Source organism: Neomonachus schauinslandi, chromosome 4, assembly GCF_002201575.2.
Source record: "Neomonachus schauinslandi chromosome 4, ASM220157v2, whole genome shotgun sequence".
Taxonomy (NCBI): domain Eukaryota; kingdom Metazoa; phylum Chordata; class Mammalia; order Carnivora; family Phocidae; genus Neomonachus; species Neomonachus schauinslandi.
In genome coordinates, this window is record NC_058406.1 from 142,849,132 (window position 1) to 142,864,917 (window position 15,786).

General features: G+C 37.5%; 1 protein-coding gene across 1 annotated transcript in view; it reads right to left on the bottom strand.

Annotated features, from left to right (window-relative positions):
- The window catches only part of NBN (nibrin), a 43,478-nt gene extending 28,029 nt beyond the window's left edge, over window positions 1-15,449 (bottom strand). Inside the window, exons 1-5 of the mRNA XM_044914251.1 lie at window positions 15,292-15,449; window positions 12,913-13,043; window positions 11,140-11,288; window positions 10,532-10,691; window positions 7,900-8,003 (exon numbers count right to left, since the gene is read on the bottom strand). Coding sequence (XP_044770186.1) covers window positions 7,900-8,003; window positions 10,532-10,691; window positions 11,140-11,288; window positions 12,913-13,043; window positions 15,292-15,328 — 581 coding nt within the window. The 5' untranslated portion in view covers window positions 15,329-15,449. The remainder of the gene's footprint in view (window positions 1-7,899; window positions 8,004-10,531; window positions 10,692-11,139; window positions 11,289-12,912; window positions 13,044-15,291) is intronic.
- Between the last annotated feature and the right edge of the window lie 337 nt (window positions 15,450-15,786).

Genomic DNA, 15,786 nt, shown 5'->3' on the forward strand with positions numbered 1-15,786 from the left:
TGGCTAACAGACGCATGCAAAATGCTCAACATCAATCCTCATCAAGAAAACACAAATCAAAACCACAATACCATCTTACACTGGTCAGAATGGCTAAAATTAACAACGCAGGAAACAACAGATGTTGGCAAGGATGTGGAAAAAGGGGAACCCTCTTACACGCTTGGTGGGAATGCACACTGATGCAGCCACTCTGGAAAACAGTATGGAGGTTCCTCAGAAAGTTAAAAATAGAACCACCCTACAGCCCACAATTGCACTACTAGGTATTTATCCAAAGGATACAAAAAGAGTGATTCGAAGGGACACATGCACCCCAATGTTTATAGAGCAATATCCATAATAGCTAAAATATGAAAAGAGCCCAGATGTCCACTGACAGATGAATGGATAAAAATGTAATATATACATATACACACACACACACAGAGGAATATTACTCAGCCATCCAAAAGAATGAAATCTTACCATATACAATGACATGGATGGAACTAGACAGTATTATGCTAAGTGACGTAAGTCAGTCAGAGAAAGACAAATACCATAGGATCTCACTCATATGTGGAATTTAAGAAACAAAACAGATGAACATAGGGGAAGGGAAGGAAAAATAAAATAAGATAAAAACAGAGAGGGAGGCAAACCGTAAGAGACTCTTAACTATAGGAAATAAACTGAGGGTTGTTGGAGGGGATGGGGGTAGCTGGGGAGATGGGGTAATTGGGTGATGGGCATTAAGGAGGGCACTTGATGTAATGAGCACTGGGTGTTATATGCAACTGATGAATCACTAAATTCTAACCCTGAAACTAATAATACACTATATGTTAACTCAATTGAATTTAATAATTTTTTTTAAAAAGGGCTAAAATCTTAACAGCTACCTCACCAAAGAAATATACAGATAACAAAGAAGCACAAGATGCTCAACACATCATGTTATCAGAAAAATGCAAATTAGAACAATGAGACACTATTACACATCTATTAGGATGGCCAAGATCCAGAACATAAACAACACCAAAGTTTGTGAGAATGTGGAGTGACAGGAACTTTCATTCACTGCTGATGAGAATGCAAAATGGTAAAGCCACTTTGGAAGACAGCTTGGCACTTGCTCACAAAACTAAACACATTCTTACTGTATGATGCAGCAACTGCACTCCCTGGTACTTATCCAAAAGAGCTGGAAAGTTATGTCCACACTAAAACCTGATATGGATGTGAACAGCAGCTTTATTCTTAACTGCCATAACTTGGAAGCAACCAAGATATCCTTCAGGAGGTGAATGGATAAACTGTAGTACATTCAAACAATGAAATATTACTCAGCACTAAAAAGAAATGAGCTACCAAGCCATGAAGACATGAAGAAACTTTAAATGCATGTTACTAAGTGAAAAAAGCCATTCTGAAGTGGCTACCTACTGTATTATTCCAACCATATGACATTCTGGAAAAGGCTAAACTATGGAAACGGTAAAAGTTCAGTGGTGGCTGGGAGTTGGAGGGGTGGCGACGATGAACAGGTAGGGTACAGAGGGTTTTCAGGGCAGTGAAAATACTCAGTTTGATATTATAATGATTGATATATGTCACTATATATTTATCCAAACCCACAGAATGTACAACACCAAGAGTAAACCCCAATGTAAACTATGAAATTTGGGTGATTATGATGTCAATGTAGGTTCATGCCACTTTGATGGAGGTACCCCTATTGGGGGAGGCAAAGCATGTGTGGAAACAGGAGGTATCTGGGAAGCCTCTGTATCTTCCTCTCAATTTTGGTATGAACCTAAAACTGCTCTTAAAAAAAAAATCTTAAAAAAGTTACTAACACATCATGGTGATGACGAGGAAACAATGTAGGACAGGGGAAATTCACAACCTGGACAATTAGTCACTAAACAATCCAGACTTAGCCATCTGCAGAGAGCAACATCCAATATGGTAAAAATATTTTGGTCATGAGGATCACCATCCCACATTTTACAACTAATTTTCTTACATTTTTTTTCCCCTCAGATTTCTCCTTGGCAACATATCTATTTCTCAAAGTTATCTAAGTCATAATTAAAAAATTACATTAATTTTTTAAAATAACTGATTAAATCACAAATGTATGTGTTTTAACCTGCTACAATGGATATTGTACATCTATTCCAAGACAGTGATTCCTAGAAACTGCAATCTCAAATAAATGAGTTATCTGCAGGCAACAGCTGACCTAGCCAACAAGGTGAAATGCAACCCATTGCATTATTCTGATTTTCTAAATAACTGACTTTATAATTCCTTTTATTTACTTTTAAAGACACAGATAATAGTGGAAACTATTTTAACCGTTAAAGTTAAATCTACGATAAGAAAAGTTAGTGCTAGAAAATTAGTAAATATTCTTTCTAATTCATAAATAGGATAAATTTTTAGTATCTCTTTGAATGCCTTTTATCCTCTCCCTTTTAATAAGAATTCTCCCATATTTCACACTTCTTTCAGTGTGAAAGGCAACTATCACTTCACTTAAACACAAATGGCTAGTCCACGAATTAGTGTACATAGTACTCTAACACCGGATGATGGAGCCAGTCCTAGGCAAAAATGGTGTGTAAATATTTGACACATACATATAGCTGAACAGATGTGAGTCTTACTGCCTTCCAATGACAATGAAAAATGATTTTTAAATTACCTACACCACTGTTAATTACACTGTCGTTCTTAATTTTGCCCCAAATAATAGTTTATTGTCCCCGGAGAGCAGTTAATTATAGTTTAGTTCAATGAAGAGTAAACGTTTGTTAAACCTTGACTCAGGTTCCTAAAGACAGGTGCCTAATATACCCTTAGTTTTTCTCGATGGCACTACCAGAGTTCTAATTTTAATGTGTGTGATTTTTAGTATTTGGCTCTTCTACCAAGTGCCATGAGGGCAGAAACTATAATGCTTTTGGCTCATCACTATATCCTCAGGTCTATCTTGCCTAATTCATGGTAGGCATTCAGAAATATTTGATAATGGGGCGCCTGGGTGGCTCAGTCATTAAGCGTCTGCGTTCGGCTCAGGTCATGCCAGGGTCCTGGGATCGAGCCCTTCATCGGGCTCCCTGCTCCACAGGAAGCCTGCTTCTCCCTCTCCCACTCCCCCTGCTTGTGTTCCTTCTCTCGCTGTGTCTCTCTCCGTCAAATAAATAAATAAAATCTTAAAAAAAAAAAAAAAATTGGGGCGCCTGGGTGGCTCAGTTGGTTAAGCGACTGCCTTCGGCTCAGGTCATGATCCTGGAGTCCCGGGATCGAGTCCCGCATCGGGCTCCCTGCTCGGCAGGGAGTCTGCTTCTCCCTCTGACCCTCCCCCCTCTCATGTGCTCTCTCTCTCTCTCATTCTCTCTGTCTCAAATAAATAAATAAAATCTTTAAAAAAAAAAAATTGGTAATAAACTGATAGTACAAAATATAAATTAAAAATGCATCTAATAAAAATAGACAAAAATATAAACATCCCTTAATTCCCTCAATATACAGATTTGAGCTTTAAAATTCTGGGACTGAAAAAATATTTTGGTTTTCTTTTAAAAACAGTGGTAAATTGGGGCGCCTGGGTGGCTCAGTCGTTAAGCATCTGCCTTCAGCTCAGGTCATGATCCCAGGGTCCTGGGATCGAGCCCTGCAGAGGGCTCCCTGCTCAGCGGGAAGCCTGTGTCTCTCTCTCCCACTCCCCCTGCTTGTGTTCTCTCTCTCACTGTCTCTTTCTCTGTCAAATAAATAAATAGAATCTTAAAAAAAAAAAAAAAAAGGTAAATTTGAGCCACTCAGTAAGACTGATTTTGCAAAAAAATACATCACTGTATTGTGAAGAATCTAACCAAATGTTGGAGTCTGGTACACGTGTATACATATACATATATATGCATATGTATGATAAATAAAATTATTAATAATACAGTGATAAATAATACACTGTGCTTTAAACTTTATATATCTAAACAAGCTTTTTTCTCGTTAATAGTATAAAGATGAGAACAAGAAACTAATAAATAAATGTGAGGAAAACACCACTAAAAATCAGTATTTCTGAAGCAATATGTTCTAGAACTTTTAAAGCATTTCTGAGGCTCCAGTGATTTGAGAGCTAGTAAAAAATTTGGAAAAGAGTAAACTAACTTGGCAGAGACCAAGGTTAGAGGCACATTGCCTAAATAATAGGCTACTGCAAATATAATCTCCAATCTCTATAATGAAAAAATTAAAACATTTTTTGGCACACTTATATAGAAACTTTGAGAGCTACAAATAATGTTTCATTAAATAATAACTAGTACATATAATTCACAAATTCTACAAAATATTAATCTAGAAATACTGATTTTTTCCTGTACATTTTATGACTTGTTTAAATTCTTTGTATCATCTTCAATAAATTTCATCTAATTCAAAGCACATCATCTTAATTTCTGTCCCAAGATTTTTCAAATACACAATTTTTCTCAATTCATGTATAATTCTTGTCATAGAAACTGTATTTCAAGCCACAACATTCATTTGCCCAACATCTGGACAGCTGTTTATTTCATTAGTCAGTCCTATAGGTATATGTTCATTATTTGTACAACTTATATTGCCTCCTTTTGGTGATCTCTAAAAGGCCCAAGTTACATTGACATTCACAACTTGTAAATATAAGGTTATATAGTCAGGAACAAATTTCTGCTGTATGTTAAATTTCTTTGCCTTGAATTTTGATTGATTATATACAGTCAACTCCATAAACTAAGACTGCTTCAGACTAATGTGTCTTTTGGGTCCGATATTTGATTACAAGCCAGTAAGTTAGCCTGTTCCTGTTTCTTGGATGTGGGCAGAAGACACAAGACTCCTAGATCAGAGACAAAGTGAGCAGCAAGCCTCTGCATATCTGTGGTAGATCTCCTCCCTGACCAAGTCTGGTCAGGATGATATAAAAGGCACATACAGTAGGTTGTGTTACAGGAGAGAGGAACAATGAACTTGAGAATCCATGAGTTTCATAGCAAGCTATAAGCAGGCCTGTTCTTTGTCCCAAAAGGGACACTACCTCTTCCCTTAAGGCTTTTCAATGCAAACCCTGAGAAATGGCCTGGGTATATAGGGCAGTCAGTCAGTGCCTTGCATTCTTGGCACATTCGACAAGTTGTATATGAATGCAAAGGTTAACTTTCTCCCAAAAGTGTTTTCTTGGGAAAATACAATACAATGCTTGTTATTTGAAATTCAGTAATTGAGAGAGCACTCCATGATACGAAATTGTAAAAATTCAAGCAAAAGGTAACTCCTTTTTTCTAAGGGATCATTTCTTTACATTCAGAAAATATACAATATTTTAATGAGCTTCCTTTAATAAAGTATTGATTATCAAAATAAATATTTTAAATGGAGTCTTCTAAAAATGACTTCATCTACATTGGTATTTTGATGACAATTTAGGCAAATGAGATCTCACAGATCATGTCAGGTACATGAAGCTTAAACTCTGTCTTACCCTGTCTCTTGGTAACAGCGCAAAGATGAAGACACAACTGCACTAAATAGAGCTATACTTTTTGTTAGGTTAAAAATATCCCTTTTATTTTAAACACAGTGAAGTTATTAAACAATCTTAGAGCAAGATGTTTTATTATAGTTATCTAAGTTAATACAGTCATACATTGAAGCCAGAAAAAATTACGCTGAACCTGAAGTCAAAAATAGACCCAGGTTAAACATACCGGGGAGTCTGAACAGTAAGTAGAAATCAATGACTAACCCTAAAACTTTTAAGACCATAAAACACATATCATCAGTAGTAAAAACCTATCAGACTATTCCACTCCCAAGTATAATATAGGATTAACAATCGTTTATTATCTGTAGCAAGCGTCTTTATTTATGGTATATATTGGCTTCCATAGGGAGGATCATGAAAAGGCTTCAGAGGAAGATGTGATTCTGTTGAAATACTAGGCACGCTGGTAGTATGAAAGTGAAGTTTCTGGAGGAAACTGTGAAAACAGTGTTTTCACGTTCTCACAGGAGTCTAGGATTCAAAAAAGGTTTACAATCATCTATTTTAAAATCTGAGGACCTCTTTCCAGAATCCAAAAATACTACATTATTAGTTAACCCAAATATAAAATACAAGAAACCTCCCAAATGGAAAAAAAAAAAAAAGAAAAAAAATCTGACTTTCAGTTACTTTTAAAAACAGACACATATTATTAGGCATAAATAATCTCCCCACCTCAAAAAAAAAAAAAAACAAAAACACCAGCATTAGGCAAAATTGTTTATGACAGCTAATGATATTTTATAACTACTAATAAAATTCTTAACTTGCATTAACATTTTAGATTTTTAAATACTCAAATATTCAAAGTTGTCTTACAGAAATTAAGATGAGCTTATAGTTTGCCTATTATGCCATATAGACTATAATCTATTGACTTTTTTTTTTTGGATTTTATTTATTTGACAGAGACAGAGAGAGAGAGCACAGATAGGCAAAGCAGAAGGCAGAGGGAGAGGGAGAGGGAGAAGCCTGAGGCAAAGCAGAAGGCAGAGGGAGAGGGAGAGGGAGAAGCAGGCTTCCCACTGTGCAGGGAGCCTGATGCGGGGCTTGATCCCAGGACCCTGGGATCATGGCCTGAGCCGAAGGCAGCGCTTAACCGACTGAGCCACCCAAGCGCCCCTTGACATATTTTAAGCAAGCATGTTCTTGTGCTAAGTTGACTAAAAACACCCACCATTTTATAGTCACCAGCAATTTAACCATGCAATCTGAAAATAAAAATCCAAATATCTTCCTCCTCAACCACAGCTTATATTACCTTCAAAGCATCACAAATACTATACAGTAAATAGATCCCTTAGTCTGGTGGTTCACAAATTCAGCAGAGCATCTAAAATCATCATCGCCATCATCATAAAGCTACTGTGAATCTTACACGGTATTACTGCAATTGGCAGCATTTCTTTTAACAAGCACCTATTAAAGTGCCAGGCAAAATGCTCAGACTTTGTATACTCTATTACTTAAAATAACAATACTAATACTACTTAAATACTTAAATATAGGACAGGTATTAGTCTCATTTTTCAAGGGAGGTAACTGATGATCAAAAGAAATAAGCTCCATTCCCAAGGCCACAGTGCTGTTAATATTTTGGCCCAGGACTATGTGACTCCAGAACAGGGTTGCTGCACAACCCAATTCCAGGGGTACTGCTTCCATGATGTCAGGCACTGGAACATGTTGTGGCCTTTTGATTGTACCTCCGTGCCATTTGCTGTCCTTCAATTTTTTTGTTTAAATATTGGCACATATGGGGGCACCTGGGTGGATCAGTCGGTTAAGCATCTGCCTTCAGCTCAGGTCATGATCTCGTGGTCCTGGGATCGAACCCCCTGTCAGACTCCCTGATCAGTGGGGAGTCTGCTTCTCCCTCTCCTGCCCAGCCCTCCTCGTGCTCTTTCTCTAATAAATAAATAAAATCTTTAAAAAAAATAAATATTGATACATATGTAACATTTGTTTTACTGAGATAAAGAACACCAACAAACCCTTCTTTTACATACTAACAACAACAAAAAAACTGTTAAACTGAACACTACATCCTGAAACAGTCATTAAAGAGGGAATCAACCTAAATAAAATCAGTGCTATTGCATTCTGTATGTCGTATATTTAAAATACACGATACAGGAGCTTGCAGGTTGGTGAACACATGGAGGTGCAGGGAGAGTAGTGTACCTGGAGAGAGCATGAAGCTCCTTGCCCTTTCCCCATACCTTGCCTTGTGTATCTCTTCATCTGGCTATTGGTTAGTATCCTTTATCATATCCTTTAATAAACTGGTATAGGTTAAAAAAAAAATACAGATATACCTTTCAATTTGTGGAGGCTGTTTATTGGACTTAACTGCTTTAAGAAATTCAGTAAAATATTCTGGCTTTACAATCGGACGTCCACAAATGAGTGCACATATTGTCTGGAAAGAAGAAAACATATGTGAATACAAATACTCATGTGCTAGCTTTTCTTTAAAGAAAGGTTTTAAGTTAGAGACTACAAAGGGGCTGTTCTGTTTATTATGCTTTTCCTTTCATTTCTCTAAATTTATAAAGAAGTCACAATCTATAAAACTGAAGTCAGTATTTGGTCACTGTTTAGTTTTAGTATACAAATCTCTATATAATCATTTAATTTTAAGAAGCCACCCATTACAGTATTCATTTAAAAATTGCTTTGGGGAGGGCAGAACAATGTAACATAAAATAAGTCAATTTTAAAGTGTATTCCAATTTAAAAGTTCTTAAAATGTTAAAAAGTAGATCGCAGAATTAAGTAAAAATAACAACTACCCCAGAGAAGACAGTATCAAGAGATAAACATGAGCTATAATAAGATCTTTTCTGCCTAAATACCTTTTGAACAGATTGTAACTATGGAATAAAGTATTTTCAAGAAAGTAAATAAAGGAATAACTGTTTGGAGTGGGGTAAAAGCTCAAAATAAGTACACAGAGATTGGGGGTAAGGGTGGAGAAACTTTAACTAGCAACTGACCTAAGCTATAAACATCAAATAAAATGTACCACAAAATCTGAAAAAGATTAGAAAATACCACCACTGGAGATGAAAATAAAGATTCAGCATAATCTTAGGAAATAATCCCACTGAAGAATTTCTAAGTATGCTTCTAATAACATGGGGTATTAATTAAATATGAGCAAGCAATGTACGGTGCCTCTCAAAACTGGAATCTGAATACAACAACCTCGAATGTGAGTGAAATAACTGGCCTCTGGCAGGAAGGAAGCTCCAATACATGTGATCCTGGGCAAAGGATTTAAGTGCTCCATGCCTCAGTTGCCTCTTCAGAAAATAAAAACTGAACCGAAATGTTCCTTAAGTTTCCTTTTGGTTCTAACATTTAACGATTTTAAAAATACAAGGTAACCTGTACTTTTGGAAAATTTACTCAAAAAATAATTAGTTTTCTTTTTTGGCACATGACTGATCAAAAGTACTGAAAAAGGATTGCTCTGCAAGTCGTTGCTGGTGTATCTACAGTGATGCTCTAATATCCAGTGCCGTTAGTATCTCGGTCACTGGAACAGTGTGTACTCTGGTGAATGGACGCGAGTTCCAAGTTTGTCACAGACTCAGTAAAATATCTCTCAAGACCATCTAACTGCCTTTGCTCTTATTTCATATCCACCAAGTGAGCACATAATGACCTAAATCTCACTTCTCAGGTACCTTAGTATCTTTAAGGGGATTGTGTTGGAGTGCACACATAAATATGTGGTCACTATAAAGTTCCATACCTACTATAAACTAATAAATGGACGTTTTGATTTATTAGCATAAATTAGTACTCAGGAGGCCAATTACTCTGCTGAATTTATAAACTTCATAAACTTGCAAAGATAGAACGATCCTTCATCAGAGATAACCCCACCAACATACAAGTTTAACCTGAGGCTCAATCTGAGCAGCAAGCCTTTCTCTACGACATCTGTTTAGCTGTAATACACATATTTTAATTATATTAGATATTAAAGGATTTTTGTACCATCTAATAAAGGAATCTAAATATTTGTTGCTTTTTACTATAGATATTAACCTAAAACAATCTCACATATCTATAATCAACCTGTTTAAAAAGAGACGAATCACCTCCCAATGTCATTCTTCAATTAGCTTTGGATATAACCAAATCTGATGAAGATGCAAAATCTGAAAACATACCAAAATATATCACTGTTTTAATGAGGAGTTGGCATCTTCTACTGGTACATATCTACATAACTCTAGATGGTGAAGATACATTAAGGTAATATTAAACTATACGAACTTAAAAAGTCGGGGTGCCTGGGTGGCTCAGTCATTAAGCATCTGCCTTTGGCTCAGGTCATGATCTCAGGGTCCTGGGATCGAGCCCCGCATCAGGCTCCCTGCTCAGTGGGAAGCCTGCTTCTCCCTCTCCCACTCCCCCTGCTTGTGTTCCCTCTCTCACTGTGTCTCTCTCTGTCAAATAAATAAATAAAATCTTAAAAAAAAAAAAAAGAACTTAGAAAACCAAATAGAAACTGAGTAAGAGAGGATGAGACCATGAGATGAGCTGGAGGAAGACAACTTGATAGAAGGGACTAGAGATGCTAATTTTGGAGCACTGCCAGTGGACTTCATTTTGCTTTTAGACTGAAGATACCAACTACACACTGTGATAAACTCATTGGTGAAAATATAACATATACCATTTTTAAAATGTTAAGTCAAAATCAAATATAATTTTATATGCTTTTGCTTGTCTCAAATAATAAACAGGTTATCTGAAACATCATTCGAGCCTAAATGGCACACGAAGGCATGGGTTGACATATATAAACCCACAACTAACAGTTCTGATAGTTTTAAAGGTAATGGTTTTAAAAATGTTTTGTGTATAGTTGGTGAGTAAGCTTAAATACACAGAACTTATTTTAACATAATAAGATGGCATTCAACCTACTTTAATGGTAACTTTGACTGTTATCATGACAAGATGAGTACATTCTTCTGTCCAATTGTTCACAGTAAGTCCTCCAAGTTGCAATATAGCTTGATTTAAAGCAGTTTTCCCGGAAACATCTAAACAAGAAGAGCATGCAACCAAAGGCTCATATTCTACTCTGTAAATGAGAATAAGTTACATAAAGTTATATTATCATAGCTCCAAAGATGGCAACTTACGGTACTTTAAGCTCACATCACATGCTATTATTTTAATTTTTATGTATTAAACTTTCTAATTTATGAAATTATCACTTCCTAAGTCTTGAGTTGCACTTAAGAAAAAACAATGATCAAAGTTAACATTACACTTTCACTTATGTGTAATCAAACAAATGTAGCTCCCATCAAAGTTCTCAGAGACCATTTGAACTCTTATTCACTCTTGGCACTATCTGTGATTGACAAAATGCACTAACCACATGCGATGCAAAGGGCACTAATGTGCTAGGCAAGAACTAAATTAAATGGTTTTAAATTCATTATCCATAAATATCATGTCCTTTAAAATTTGCTCAGTGCAAAACAAAACCATCCATTTTTAGTATCAATTAAAAAAATTCTTACGTGAATTTACTTTCAAACACTCCAAAAGTAACTCTATCCCCTGTCTTCAAAGCTTGGGAAAGGCCATTCTGCATTTTTTCCTCATTAACAAAGGTACCATACTTAGAATTATCTTTTATTGTCAATATAGGAGTCTCATCTGTTTGACTCTGAAACAAAAATCAATAAAGTATTTTACCAATCAGTAAATACAATTCCCAGGGGGGAAAGATTTCAAAACAAAAAGCTGATAACTTTTTGAATAGGCAACTGGATAGATGGCTAACCTCAAAACATAGAAGGCAATAGTTATTGTTTCGGTTGTGGGCACAGAATGATCACTCAACTAGAAATTAGTAGTAAATGTCTGAATTCCAGGATCACTCCTCTTAGAACATGCATTTTCTTTATTTTTGTAAGTCAGTGCAGATTTTTCTGACCCCTCAATTTCACACATTTGAGAATTTCTTTGCTTTTGTGTAGTCTGTTTTATCCATGACAGCTTCGTCCCTAAGTTTTTTTTTTACATTATCAAAATAACACAGTAAAAAAATATTCCACCATTGTTGATATGGTTCCTGGCAAGCCTATGTGTGTTGAGAGCTTCTCTGACTATCCTCCTCTGGGCCGTTTTGCTGTTTGTGACATGAGACAGACGGTTGCTGTGGGTGTCATCAAAGCAGTGGACAAGAAAGCAGCTGGAGCTGGCAAGGTCACCAAGTCTGCCCAGAAAGCTCAGAAGGCTAAATGAATATTATCCCCAATACCTGCCACCCCAGTCTTAGTGGTGGAAGAACGGTCTCAGAACTGTTTGTGTCAATTGGCCATTTAAGTTTAACAGTAAAAGACTGGTTAATGATAACAATGCATCGTAAAACCTTCAGAAGGAAAGGAGAATGTTTTGTGGACCATTTGTTTTTGTGTGTGTGTGTGTGTGGCAGTTTTAAGTTATTAGTTTTTAAAATCAGTACTTTTTAATGGAAACAACTTGACCAAAAATCTGTCACAGAATTTTGAGACCCATTAAAACAAAAGTTTAATGAGAAAAAAAAAAAAAACATTCCAATGAGAAAAGGTTAGAGTGTCTTACTTAAAGTAACAATTTTATTTTTCCTTTAGGAATTTCAATAATCTTTTTTTATACCTAAAAGAATACAGGCACAAAAGCTAAATATTACTGAAAGATCCAACATCTGTTGATATGCAGTCTTTGCTCAAAATAATGGCTTTTCTTATTATCACCAGTGTTATCATGAGCACAGCCATTTATATATATTATTATTTTTACCACCCACTGTTGTGATTAAAACTAACCAACCAAAACAAACTCAAAGCCATTCAAAAAACTGTGAGACAGAAGCAACAGCCGTTTTTCCTAATAAAACAAACCAATTCCCACCGTGAAAACCTACATTATACGGGAAATGCCTGTGTTCACCTGGCTATACAAACTCTATAAGCAGGAGTGTGATGGTATGTTCACTGCTCTATTACCAGGTTTGGCACAATGATAGACACTGTAAGCACCTACTGTTCATTAAGTAAGTATAAATGTGTTCTACTTCCTTTGAGTTTCTAAATCACAACAACAAACACTGGAACAGAAACTTCAAATATCAAAACAAACACCGCTGTTACCACTACCAAAATTAAGTATTTAATTTTAACATTAAAAAAAACTAACACCTTTATGGAATTAAAAATCCTACAAACTCTCTCTTACATACACACCAAAGTAATCGTGTAATTTCAACCCCCTTACTTTAAGCTAGTGAAATAAAATTAGTAACATACCAGGTTGGTTACAGAAAAGTTAGCAGTTAACACAGCATGATTTCGACTGATTGACTGATCACCTTCAATTAGAATGCCACAGTTTTTCCGTCCAACAATGTATTCAACACCAGTCAAAAGTCTGAATGGTTCTAAGAATTAAAAAAAAGAAAAAGTAAATGTACAGACACACACGATTATGTATACATAGGTATAGCAAATACGTAAAATATTTTTGTTTTTAAATGTTAATAATCAACTTCATATAAATCAAACCTGTGATTTCTAGTAAAACCTCACTGAAAGATGCAAAAGATATTTTATTTTATTTTAAAGATTTTATTTATTTTTTGACAGAGACACAATAAGAAAGGGAACACAAGCAGGGGGAGAGGGAAAACAGGCTTCCTGCAGAGCGGGGAGCCCGATGCGGGGCTCAATCCTAGGACCCTGGGATCATGACATGAGCCGAAGGCAGATGCTTAACGACTGAGTCACCCAGGCGCCCCGCAAAAGATTACTTAAACAGATGGAAAGCTCTAGTATTTTCTAAAGTGAAAACAATACTGAAGTGTCAGAGGTGATTGGCTCAGTCTGTTAAGCGTCTGACTCTTGGTTTCGGCTCAGGTCATGATCTCACGGTCATGATCTCCAGGTCATGAGACTGAGCCCCATGTTGGGCTCAGTGCTCAGTGGAGAGTCGGCTTGGGGTTCATCTCTCTCCCTCTGCCTCCCATGCACGTGTCCACTGGCTCGCGGGCACTCTTGCCCTCTAGCAAATAAATAAAAAAAAAACAAGTGTCAATGCTTGTCCAAATTAACTTATACATTTTATACATTACCAGACAAATCACAATACTATGTTTGGAAGCTGATAAATAGATTCAAAAATCCACTGGGAAAATAGAATGTAAAAAAATTGTAAAGAAAAATCTGAAATTTACAGGAACTTCCCCTACAAGATGGTAAACTATGCCATAAAGCTATAGTAATTAAAATATATGGTACTGAATTAGGAGTAAACATAGGTCAATGCAAGAGAAGTTCAGACCTGATTTAAGTATATATTTTGGGGAATTTTGTTTTTATGTTAAAGGTAGCATTTCAAGTCAGTGAGAAAGTGTTTAGTTTCTAAAAAAAAAAAATGTTGAAAATCACAAATTGTTGTTTAACAGCATATTTGTTGGAGATTAGTGGAGCTTAGTATGGGAGCTCATGAGTCCATCACTGGAGTGGTAGGGTAATTAGGGCATATAAACTAGACAAGTAGAAAGGCAAGTCATGTTTGGATCACATTTTGTTATTCAGAAACAGCCTAGAGTGGGGTGTTTCAAGGAAAAAAAATTGTGCCTTGGTTTACTTACATTTTTCTTCTAGAGGAATGGGCCCATAGTGTCCGTTAGATTCTGAAAAGAGGTCACAATCTCCTAGAAGTTAAGAATGCTGGCCACTGATGATAAAAGCGTTTTTCCACTGTTATCTACCTCTCTCCACAGGAACTGAGAGCCAGCCACAGACCACAACTGTTCCTGGAAAGGAACTGAATCCTGCTTCCCATCAACAGCTTATGCTCTACCTCGGCACTGTCCAAGTCCACAGGGATGCCTGGATCTTAAGAGTCTTTTACTCTTTATTTTCTAACCATTTGTTTGGTCCTCTTCATACACTGTTCGTAAATTTAGCTTCGAGGTAGATCTTTTGCCAATCAGAATAAACTCCCTGGGGGCAAGACCTGATCATAGGCTACAGCTGCTTATCCACTAATAAGGACGTTGAGTAGGCAATCAATTAACAGGAGATAACCATCTGCCATTGATGAAAGTGCAGAACAGAAAAACAAAACAAAACACCCCACTTTCTCAGTTCTGATAACAAAAAAAGGGCTCTAAAACAAAACTGAAATTATGCCTTCCCTGTGGCTGCCATTTACCCAACTCATCTCTGTGTTTTTTCACAAACAATGTGCTCCAAACCAAGTCATCTGTCGCCATAGTGCGTCTAGCCTGTGGTAACTTATTCTAGGTGTTTGGCCAAGAGCTGAAAACACTAGAGGCCACAACAAGTGGCCGGCCAAGACTCAACTCGGCGGGGCCTGTAAGCCGCCGCAGCGCTGGTTTTGCCGGAGGAGCTGGTCCCAACCACCGAGAACCTGGCGGTAGGTCGCGGGAGGGACGCCGCCGCCACTGACCGGCCCGGCGCCCGGGAAGACAACGCGGTCCCCACACGCAGTCCTACGGTTCGCCTATCCCGTTTCCGCAGCCTCCCGGGGCGGGGACGAAGGCGGCGCCGGAAGGCGGAGAGAGGAACGGGAACCGACCGGAAGCATCCCTCCTCAGACCCTCTGCCCAAGGCAGCTGCTCCCGGGAAAACGGTCCCGGGGCATCTCCCTTCCGCCCTTACCTCGGGCAGGGCCCGCGGCGGGTAGCAGCTTCCACATGGGTCTGGGTCCTCTGAGTCTCCGCCGAGTCGCGAAGGCGTAGCCGCAGCTGACCGACGTGCGCGGCCGCAGCTCCCGCAATCAGCGAGGGCTCCGGAACGTGCGCGCTCCCGGGAGCTGGGCCGCCTGGGAAGAGGAGGGAGGAGCAGGAGTGAGACGTGGGCTCCTGGTCGCCACCTGGTGGTTAAGGAAAGGAAAAGCGCAGTCTGTATAGAAATGGGTTGTATTAAGTTATGTATGAAGTACGGATCCCATTGGAAGGTGTTCAACGAATATACGATGAATTACGTTTTCTGATTGTGAATGGAAATAATTTGTAAAATTAGCTACAAAGCAACTGAAGGAAATTTTCTAATTAAAGACATTAACATACTAGCCAGTTATGTAATTTCATGCATTTGTGATTTCTGAAAAATTGCTGTTATTCCTTTGTATGCACCCTAATGATGGTGACAGTT